This window comes from Lepus europaeus, chromosome 4 (genome assembly GCF_033115175.1).
Source record: "Lepus europaeus isolate LE1 chromosome 4, mLepTim1.pri, whole genome shotgun sequence".
NCBI lineage: Eukaryota > Metazoa > Chordata > Mammalia > Lagomorpha > Leporidae > Lepus > Lepus europaeus.
The window spans coordinates 34,028,059-34,039,895 of record NC_084830.1 but is presented as its reverse complement, the minus strand read 5'-3'; the positions used below and the strand labels follow the sequence as shown (position 1 = coordinate 34,039,895).

Sequence of the window (11,837 nt, the reverse complement as noted above, 5' to 3'; positions counted from 1 at the left end):
ATTTGCTTAAGTGTTTTATCATGAAAGGATGTTGTGTTTTTTCAAATGCTTTCTATGCATCCATAAAGATAATCATATGGTTTTTGTCTTTCAGCTGATTAATACAGTGTATCATATTGATTGATTTGCAAATGTTGAACCATTCATGAATACCAGGGATAAATCCCACTTGGTCTGGTTGAGTGATCTTTCTGATGTGTTGTTGGATTCAATTGGCTAGTATTTTGTTGAGAACTTTTGTGTCTATGTTCACCAGGGAAACTGGTCTTTAGTTCTCTTTCTTTGTTGTATCTTTTTCAGGTTTAGGAAATAAGGTGATAATGGCTTCCTGGAAGGAGTTTTAGAGGATTTCCTACATTTCAGTTGTTTTGAATAGCTTGAGAAGAATTGGAATTAGTTCTTTAAATGTCTAGTAGAATTTAGCAGTGAAGCCAGTCCTGGGCTTTTGTTTATTTTGATATTCTTCATTACTGATTTAATTTCTGTCTTGGTTGTTGATCTGTTTGGGTTTTATATGTCTTCATGGCTCAATTTAGGTAGGTTGCATGTGTCCAGGAATCTATCCATTTCTCCTAGGTTTCCCAGAATACAGCTATTTGTAGTAACTTTTGATGATTCATTTTATGTCTATGGTGTCTGTGGTTATATTTCCTTTTTCATATCCAATTTTATTGATTTGGGTCTTCTCTCCCTCCCTTTTTTTTTTTTTTTTGTTAGTTGAGTCAGTTGGGTCAATGGTGTGTCAATTTTGTTTGTTTCCTCAAAAACCAGCTCTTCATTTTGCTGATGTTTTGTAATTTTTTGTTTCAATTTTATTTCTTCCCTAATTTAATTATTTTTCTCCTACTGGTTTTGGGTTTGGTTTGCTACTGTTTTTCTAGATCCTTGAGATGCACTGATAGCTCATTTATTTGGTGCCTTCCAATTTCTTGATGTAGGCACTAATTGCTATAAACTTTTAACACTGCTTTTGCTGTATAGCATCAGTTTTGATATGTTGTGTTGTCATCTTCGTTTGTTTCCAGAAATTTTTAGAATTCTCTTTTGATTTCTTCTATGATCCACTGTTCATTCAGGAGCATGCTATTCAGTCTCCATGTGTTTGTATATGTTCTAGAGAATCTTGAGTTGTTGATTTCGAGCTTTATTCCATGGTGGTCAGAGAAGATGCATGATATGATTTCTAATTTTTTTGAATTTGCTGAGAATTGTTTTATGGTTAGCATTGGTCTGTCCTGGAGAATGTTCCACATACTGGTGAGAAAAGTGTTTATTCTGAAACTGTAGGATAAAACATTCTATAGATATCCATTTGGTCCATTTGTTCTATAGTGTTGATTAACTCTGATGTTTCTTTGCTGATTTTTCTGTCTGGTTGATCTGTCCATTGTTGAAAGTGGGGTATCAAAGTCCCCCATTACTATTGTATTGAAGTCTATGTCTCCCTTTAGATCCATTAACTTTTCTTTTAAATAGCCAGGTGCCCTGTAATTAGGTACATATACATTTGTTACAGTCACATCTCCCTGTTGAATTGATTCCTTAATCATTACATAGTGTTCTTCTTTGTCACTTTTAACAGTTTTTGTGTTAAAGCCTATTTTGTTGGATATTAGGATGGCTACACTAGCTCTTTTTTGGTTTCTGTTAGCATGGAATATCTTTTTCTATCCTTTTACTTTCAGTCTGCAGGTATCTTTGTTGGTTAGATGTGTTTCTTGTAGGAAACAAATAGATGGGTCTTGTTTGTTTGTTAATCCATTCAGCTAGTCTGTATTTTTTTTTTAATTTTAATTGTTTTAATCAAGTAACGTAGCTGTTTGGAACAGGAAATTTTAAGACAGTTCAATAGAGCAGTGAAGGATCACTATTAGGATACCCTCCATGAATAAAATTCAATAGATTATGCGAATCTGAATTCCACTGGAAATTTGGCACCAGACTGAACATTAGTCCAAGCCCAAATTTTCTCTTTAGTGTTGAGAAGCCTTAAACATATTTCCCTTCAGGTCAAAAGTAAAAAGCTCTGTAACGGAACCTCATTAGCTTAACACTGTTGAGTGCAGCTTAGCTTAGGTCACCAGGATCTCCTATGGGTATTTCAGTTGATGAAAGCAAACTGGCCGTACAGCAGAATTTGAAACCTAGGCGACATATGCATTTGCAAAACTCCCCTCTTTGGTGTGACACAGCACATTCCATCCAGGTATATGGCTCCTGTTCCACTCTCATCAGAATCTACCAAAGGCAGTTGTAAATAAACTCTCTCAAATAAGATTGCTAGGTTTCAGTTCCTTAAAATATCAAGCTAACAAGGTTTTATTTTATCAAATGTCTGTATAATTTCAATGTGAAAAATTTTTTTACATACATTTGTTAAAGTCTCAATCTATGAGATGGGTCACAAGGAAATAAGGAAACACTGTGAAAATCCTCCAAATGAGCTTAACCATACGGACTCCCAGTTCCCACAGTGCACTTTTTGCAGAAAGGAATAAACAGAACAATTTTCCATCTTGAAGATGATTACTCAAATATAGTCAGAACTCGGATCAAGTGAGTTTACATTAGCTAACTGGGCAAGGAATTATCTCACAGGTCCAAACCCGAAGCCCTGCAGGGCCGGCAGAGGCCCCAATCACCCGCACTCAGAACCAGCGTCACAGACCTCTCGGGTGTCTGCCTAGATTCAATGTGAAGTAAAAAATATCCCAAGTCTTACACCAAAATAGAGGCTTCGACTTAGAAATATGCTTTTAACCTTATTTTTAAAATAAGAAAAACAAAAATCAAGTTTGAAACACAGTAACACTTATTTTGGCAAGCTAGCAACCAAAATCTAGAAAGCATAAGCTATGTGGTTCAAGTGGAAAAGGCATTAAAGAACAATCTTAGTATTCAGGGAAAAATCACACTGAACAAAATATACAGTATGTCTAAGCATTCGGAAGTTATAATTTAAACAATAATGGTAAAAGCTAAAAACTATGCTCAGTTTCTGCTAGAGATTAAGTGCACCTTTACCTGTTTCCCCCAAATAAAATCACACCTCAGAATTTGTGTTCTCTTAGTACAAAGCAACCACTACATACACATAAAATGCTCATTTGTTAATGTAGTAGTCATTTCCCTGGCTCATCCAACATGCAATGCACACGACTTCAAAGACTACCAATTTGGGGAAATTGTACACAAACTGGAAAAACAAAATTTCAAGTTTCAAAACCTGCTCTCAATCAATGTTTATAGGACACTCAGGTCACTTCTGCTCCTCAGATGTTGTGCTGTCATTTGATCAGCAGTCTACCTCGGCCTAAACGTACATTACCAAACACCAATCCGTGGGACCAGAGGTAAAACTTTCCAAGTACTGTATTTCTTAGTGGCTGAATAAAGTCATTACAAATACACACACTTACACTCTGAAGACCTCATTATGGTCTCAGCACCTAACAACGTATCACAGGCTCCAAGAATCCTATCAGGTTAAATGATGGTACATTATAAAAGGAGCCAATTACTTTAGCCAAAGTCATTCAGAGCCAAAAATCTTAAGAATGACCAAAATCAAATCTTAATTTTTGTTAACTGTATAAATGTGATCCAAATGTGTCCATCACTAGTTTTTCAAAAAGAAACATGCTATAAAATAAGCAAACTCTATCTGCTCACTGATGTGTATGGACTCCCTAGATGTCTCATTGGGCTTAAATACAGATCACTCACAGTAATAGTTTTCTTAGTATAAAGTGTAGCATGATGTTAAGCTATTTTAGCTTTTGCACATACATGTTGCACTTCTGGCTGATAATGGAGAAAAAGTTGCAGCATTACACTGGTAAGCTAGGTCGCATCCGGCCCTTTAAATGGCATCAATATCAATGTCGTCATCCTTGTTGTCAGACTTCACAGTTTCAACTTTCAGTACACTGGCAGTCTTCGAATACACCACCTCAATGTTCTCATCTTCCTCATCTTCTTCACCACCAGAAGACTCCTCCTCTGCCTCCTTCAACCATTTAATAAATGGTTCTGCTTTGACACGAATCTCTTTGGCAAGTTCTTTTGAGACGTATTTCTTAGAAGCCTTTTCCGACCAGCTGATGATGACTTCTTCTTCTAAAAGGTCCGCATCGTACATCTCCTTCAAGATGTGTGGGATCTTGGAGATGAGCTGAGCTTGATGCATTGCTACCACACACTCCAAACCATGAAGAAGGTACCACTGAGCTTTTTTGTTGTTGTGACAAAATCTTAGAAAATGGCGCCTGTATTTCTTAATTTGTTCCCTGATGTTCTCATTAAAGAGAACTTCAGTCAGAACAAGAGGGCCCATGGCTTTCACGTCCAGCCTTTCTGCCTGAGCAGCGATTTCCTTGTCCGATGAGTCAATGACGCCCTCTTCTTTCTTTTTCTTCACAAAGTCAAACAGGATGTTGACGCGCTCTTCCACAGTCCTCTCCAAGTCGTCACTGAGTGTCAGCACTTTTGCATGGTCACTGATTTCATCCATTCTGCGCCTCTGAGCTTCCTCAGTTGTATCCTCTCCCCAGTCATCATCCTCCTCCTCTTCCACAGCATGTGGGGGAGGACTGATTTCACTTGGTGGTGGCGGCGGTGGTGTTTCACTGCTGGATACTGAACCATTTTCCTTGTCTTTGCCCTTCCTGTCCTTCTTTTCCTTCTCTTTCTTTCCTGTGCCACTGTTACTATTCTCAGGTGGGTTTTTGAGAATGAACGTGCAGAGTTTATGACGTGTGTCAAGCATGCCTCAATAGCCACAGGCTTTACAAGAATTACCTATTGTTTGCTTCTTCGGATTGACATGCAGATCTGTTTCAGGGTTCTCACACTCAGGACAGAGAACAAATTTTTTTTTTTTAACTTTTATTTAATGAATATAAATTTCCAGTGTACAGCTTATGGATTACAATGGCTTCCCCCTCCCCATAACTTCCCTCCCACCCGCAACCCTCCCCTCTCCCGCTCCCTCTCCCCTTCCATTTGCATCAAGATTCATTTTCAATTCTCTTTATATACAGAAGATCAATTTAGTATAAAGATTTCAACAGTTTGCACCCACATAGAAACACAAAGTGAAACATACTGTTTGAGTACTAGTTATAGCATTAAATCACAATGTACAGCACATTAAGGACAGAGATCCCACATGAGGAGCAAGTGCACAGTGGCTCCTGTTGTGAATCCATCCAACATGTCTTGCAGCTTATTCGCCTCATGAGATCCATTGACAATGTAACGGTCATTCTTAACATCAAACTGGGTCTGTGCTCCCAGCTCACAACCAAAATATTTGGTGGGATACGTTAGAGGCCGATTAAGCGCCTTTGCAACGTCAACCATGTTGACTATAACTGTCTTGATTCCATTTCCTTTGCCCTCAAGCTTGGCAATCACGGGGCATCTTGTAGCGATAGAACTGGTCTGACACGCTGCGGTTGACGTTGACAGACATTTTGGCTTATTAATGGCTTTATCAATAAGATGAAGAGATCTTTGATTGCAACTTTTTGGTATCTTCTGTCTGGAGAAGCAGGGATGACATAAACGACAGCAGGTCTCTGACATGAAAAAATTTTCGCCACGGAGGCTGCAAGCTTCTTGCTTGTATGCTATGTGTCCCCAATACAGGTACCAATGGCTGCGCAACAGCTCGTTTTTGTCAAATAAAGACATAAACCCAACGCTGCTCGCCTGGGACTGGGATGAAGTGAGGCGCGTTTCAACCCGAGTCCGGTCCGGGGCGGCGGAGGCGGCGGAGCCAGCGCAGGGAGCGGCCGGGCCAGGTGCCGCGGCTGAGCAGTGGGAGGGGCTGTCCCAGCGACAGAATTGCGGTCAGGCAGCGCAGAGCGGCGACCTCTGGAATGTTCTCGCTCTGACTAATCTGTATCTTTTAACCAGAGAGCTAAGGCCATTTACATCCAAGGTGACTACATATGACTTGTATCTGCCGTTTTTCCACAAATACGCTTATTATTTACTTCTGAATTTCTTTGTACTTTTACTGGGAGATTTTCTGCCTTCACTTTCTTTCATGGTGATGACCATGTTTCTGTGTGTAGCACATCCTTAAACATCTTTTGTAAGGCTGGATGAGTGGTAACAAATTCTTTCAATTTCTGTCTCTCATGGAAAGTCTTTATTTCATCTTCATTACCGAGAGCTTTGCAGGGTACAATATTCTGGGTTGACAGTTTTTTCTCTTAAGACTTAGTCTCAGCATTCCCTTCTAGCCTGTAGGGTTTCTGATGAGAAGTCAGCTGTGAGTCTAAATCCAAGTTGGGCATGGTAAATCCACTTTTTTATTTTTTATCAGAGAGGTGTGTTTCATCAGAGAGGAGTGTATTATGCTCACCTCCTCTCCTCCAAGGAGTCCAAGGCCAGGTGCTAGCCCCAGTGGGTGCAATATTCATCTGTACTGCCAAAAGAACTACACAAAGGACCCATGCAGTCCTCAATGTGAGCATGGAAGCCACAGCAATGACCCTTACCAGGCAATCAGGGAGCCCTGAGTGTGTGGAGCCACCCACAGTGACTGCTTAGAGACCTAGCCACACCCTGCACCCTCCCATGCAGCTGCAGCATTTTCACACTTTCCCATCACACAAAGCTACCACAGTCATGAGCAACCAGCCTGCTGTCAGTGCTTCCAGCCAGACTCAGGTGTCTCCTTTTGGTTGCTCAGAGTGCAGACACAAGCTGGCTCTGCTGTTATATATGTCCAAAACGGCTCCAGAACCTTCTCAGCTAGTTACAGGGTGCCAGTGCCAGGTTGCTGGGGAGAGAGAAATGTGTCCATGTTTTTTTTGTTTTTGTTTTTGTTTTTCCTCTAGGTTGACAGAAACAGACTCCTCTGCTGGTCTCTAAGCTGGACTCATACCAGGCTCTTCCTGGAGCTTTATCACCAGTGGCTTGAGCTGCTGCTGTCTGGTCTCACCTCACTCTCCAAAGCTGGTGCTGAGGTTCTCATGGTGTGTGTCTGCTCCCTCCATGTAGATCCACAGTATCCCTCTAATTTGCATAGAGTTTCCTCTGCCATTTTCTCCCTAACTCTTCCCTGAGATTGCACTCTCTCCACTTTAAAAAAAAAAAAAAATCTTCCCCTAGATTAGAGCAGTAAACTCCCTCTCTATTCTGCCATCTTGGAGTCCACAGTGAGAAATGTAATTCCAAATCATTTCCAGCTTTCAACTGTGTTAGTTCTTCAATAACTTATCTTCCAAAATGAGATATCAGAATCTTTTACATTTAAGGTATATACTGGGTTAAAAAAAAAAGTTTTTGCCTAAATCTCAACACCTTCTATTCTGAATAGTTGTGTAAATTATGTACTTTCTCAGTGCACCAAGCAAAAGATTTCTTTGTCTTATCTTAACATTTTCATAATTTTTCTTCTAAAAGGAAATGCTACCAGAACATCTGTACTACACCAACAGAAAGCTAAAGAATTGGTCTCCACCTAATCTAAGCAAATTGTCAATTTAACTGATGATGTCTCACTCAGGCAGTTGAACAAAAAAAAAAAAAAAACAAAAAAAAAAAAACAAAAAAAACCCTCTGTAGTCATTTTAGGTCATTGTGATCATTTTTGGTTTGCTATAGTATTTACCATCTCTACCCAGTGCTATGCCAGCCTTCCTACTCCTTCTAGTGCTCACTAATTCTGCAGCCTGCATCACTTCTCATCATACAAGAAAGATCCAGGACTTGCTGGTTGTACAATTATTTAAGGTGCAATTATTATTTATAGACCATCCTGCTGAAATGAAGTACATCATATCTTACTTGGCCTTGTTAATTGCTGAATTTTCTCTTTAACACTCCTAACAACATGGCACCTCCTGTTCAGTTATTTCTTTGGAACTGGTTTCTTCCTATATTTTATACTTGATAATTAAGGAGAATTGGGGATGGCAATATTAGGGGTGTGCGGTTACTTCAGGGAATTTCCACAGCAGACAAATTTTGGTGCCCATCTCCTACCCCACATAAATGTGCCATTAGCCAAAATTGTCCTTGATCCAGCTGAGCCTAAACATACTCCCAGGCAGCCTAGTTTATTTCCTTCATAGTCCTACCAGAAACCAGCAGAGGTACCATCCGAGAATCAGAGGATAATGGGATCACATAGACTGGCAATAGTCCTTCTCAACAAAAATGACTACAATTTTCATCTACTAATTTTGCTTGGTCCTTCTCACCCATGAAGTTTTTCATTCATTTTCTTATCATTATGGAGATCTATTCATTTTTGTTTAAGTTCTTCGTATTCTAGAGGCCAGAGTTCAAATTCCATTATCCTGTCCTCCCCTAAATATCAATAATCAGTTCTCAAATTCTAATGATTCCTTTTCCATGAATCTTATTTTATTTTTTAAAGATTTATTTATTTATTTGAAAGGCAGAGTTAGAGGAAGAGACAGAGGCAGAGAGAAAGAGAGAGAGAGGGAGAGAGGGAGAGAGGGAGAGAGGGGTCTTCTATCCACTGGTTTACTCCCTAGATGGCCACAATGGCTGTAGATGCAGAGATCCAAAGCCAGGAGCCAGGAGCTTCTTCTGGGTCTCCCACTTGGGTGCAGGGGCCCAAGGACTTGGGCCATCTTCCACTGCCTTCCCAGGCCACAGCACAGAGCTGGATTGGAAGTGGAGCAGCCAGGTCTCAAATTGGAGCCCATATGGGATGCCAGAACTGCAGGCAGCGGCTTTGCCCACTAAGCATAGCACTGGCCACTTCTGTGAATTTTAAAATCACATTTTCTTCCCTCATTTTATCCCTTGCCACAATCCTAATAAAAACAATAACTACATTTTGGGCAGGGTCTACCTTGGGTTAGGTACTTTGCATAAACTGTCTCTAAATTACCATGCAATATAAAGGTTATTGCATTTGCTTGGTCTTTCTTTATTTTCTTACATAAAATATACATATAAAATATACATAAGTACATATGTATATTTATGTGTATGTGTGTTTATTGATTGCCTCAACCAACCAGAAAATAAACTCCATGAGGACAGGAATAGTTTTTTTGTTCTTACATTACTGTATCCCTAGCTCCCAGAACAATAAATTTCATGTTGGCAAGAACTAAACCCATTGCTCATCACTTTAATATATACAACACTGTCTTGAATTTGTTTAATATTAATATATTTAATATATATTATTAAATAATTGTAAAGCAGTTAATCATATAGGAAGATTATGAACACATAAGAAACCTCTTCTAATTTTGTCCATATATATATATATATATTTTTGGCATCCCACCCTTAATTAGTTCACCTGTTTGATTTAAAACTACTGGAAGGGTACTTTTCATCAGGCAGGATGCAATCAGAAAAAGTAGAGCTACAAGGGGAATCCGTTGATAAAAAAAAATTCCTGAGATATCCAAATCTTCTTATAAGCATTAGATAATGGAAAGGGGAAGAGATAAGGAAAATTAATCAGGTACAGCTGCAGATGAAGCCAACCAAAATATTTCTAAACTTTCCAGAGTATTAGCTGCAACCAGTCCAGAAGCAAAAGAAATTTCTCATTATTGACCATCCTCTTATCTTAAAGCTTTCACACACTTCATATAATCCCACCCCTCTAATCTATAGCCAGTGAAGGTACATTTTTCTTCCCCAAATTTTATAAAAATACTCTTACTTCCAGGTCTGACAGCCAGGTTTCCAACTGGCATCCGGCCTAGCTGCTGGTTGTTTGTGGAAACCTATTTCAGAAATTAGCTCTTTTCCTGGACAGCATCCGTAATGACTCAGTAAACCTTTTATTACAGAGAGCCTTGGGACTTAAGAGTTTTGGTTTGACATCATAATATGAAGAGATTTGTCACAGGATTTGACCTTCCACAATTGTGGTAACTGATTAAGTTGTCTGTGCAAGTTGTTTGTTTCTGATGTTGGATCTTGAAATCCATTCATGGGGGGAGGGGGGAGATGGAGGTAAAAATGGAGGATATTAAGAAAAGCTGAAATCTGTAAACATAAGCCTACAAGGAAAGACTGAAACCAGTGGTGGTTCCTGTCACCTCTGATCTTGACAGTGTGGGTGTCAGCAGAAATTTGAGCCTTTGTCATAAAGAGTTAAACATAACACAGCTTTCCCAGAATTCCAAGAAGCTAAAGGATAATCCAGAGGGAGAAAGATCCAGTTGTGGGCTGCTGCCTATACTAATAGGTGACCCAGCCACATGACACAGTGTGGTGCACACTGCACTCTACCTGAGGCCTTCTTTGTGTATTCAAAACATCCTGCAAGGATCCCCCTTGTTCTCCACTCTCTGGAAACCGAGCAAAGGGAATTCTGAAAAATGTAGTTCAGCCTAGCCACGTTGACAGATTATAAATGTTTCCCTCACATCCTCTAATTAGTTGATGACAACAACTTTGAGTCACAATTTACCTCTTTGTCACCCTAAATTAGATTAAAATCTTGAAGAATAATATTTAGTTCTTTTAGAAAGGTTTTGGTAATATTACTAAATTCCTATATTCCTATTAGGATTTTTATTTTGCTGTGCCATTAACATTTGATAGAAAGTTAGTTTAAGTGAATATTCTACCAGTTAGAAATGAAGTTGTCGGCCGGCGCCGTGGCTCAATAGGCTAATCCTCCGCCTGCGGCACCCGCACACCGGGTTCTAGTCCCGGTTGGGGCACCAGACTCTCTCCCGGTTGCCCCTCTTCCAGGCCAGCTCTCTGCTATGGCCCCGGAAGTCAGTGGAGGATGGCCCAAGTGCTTGGGCCCTGCAACCCCATGGGAGACCAGGAGAAGCACCTGGCTCCTGGCTTCAGATCAGCACAGTGTGCCAGCCGCAGTGGCCATTGGAGGGTGAACCAAAGGTAAAGGAAGACCTTTCTCTCTGTCTCTCTCTCTCTCACTGTCCACTCTGCCTGTCAAAAAAATTTAAAAAAAAGAAATGAAGTTGTCTACAGACAAAATTAAGACAAAAAGAAAGACAATATAAAATGTATTTTAAAAAGATAATATAAAATTTATTTTAAAAAGATTATATAAAATTGTATTTCATTATCATTTTAAAGAAATACAAGCATAGAAAGTCTAGGAGCAAGTCTGTCCATGTATATCAATGACCCAGGCATCTTTTATCAAGTCTTTATATCTTCAAAGTTATTTCATGCTTCATGATAGCTTCCAGAGCTGCAGTTATCACACCTACTTCCCCAAAAGGGGGAAAATCCAAAGAGCTCACTTACTAGCTTATTGCTTCCAGTCGGCCTTTTTGGAAGTCCTGAAGGGCAATTTCCTGTTATAACTCATAGCTGCAGGAGAAGCTGGGGATTATAGCCCAGAGGTATGCCTATTGCTCAGCAGAAAATGAATATCAGGAGACAAATAGCAATGTCTGCCAAATATTTAGGAAGAAATACTCCCTGAATAAATCAGAATTATCAAGATGAAACATTGCTTTCTTCCCTAGAGATAAAAATATCAAATATAATGGGGGGCTTTGCACTGGTTAATTTTGTAGCAGGCATCTTCATTTAACTTTGCCAATAAATACTTCTGCAGCTCTGCTCTTACAATGTGAGTTACAAAGACAGTTCTCAAACTCAGAGTGAAGCAGTGCAGATAATAGAGAAACCCAACTTTTACATTCAAAGGCATGAAATCACTTATATAAAAGCTGTGCAGAATGTCATGAGAGCTCTGTGGGACCCTGAATGTCTATTCAATGGGAGTAAGAACCACAGGAAGTAGAGACTGATTAGAAGAGGGGTATGGATGGGGCACAGGCTGACTAATGGCAATCAACAAGAAACAATGGTGTCTTGAACCAGGT

The 11,837-nt window shown here is 39.6% G+C and overlaps 1 protein-coding gene across 1 annotated transcript; it reads right to left on the bottom strand.

Moving 5' to 3' along the window:
- Positions 1 to 3,059: 3,059 nt before the first annotated feature.
- Positions 3,060 to 5,576, bottom strand: LOC133757576 (eukaryotic translation initiation factor 5-like). The gene is given in 3 exon segments (XM_062188103.1): positions 3,060 to 4,877; positions 5,201 to 5,416; positions 5,418 to 5,576. Coding segments are annotated over 3 exon segments (1,290 nt in total). The 5' UTR covers positions 5,477 to 5,576; the 3' UTR covers positions 3,060 to 3,862.
- Positions 5,577 to 11,837: the final 6,261 nt, after the last annotated feature.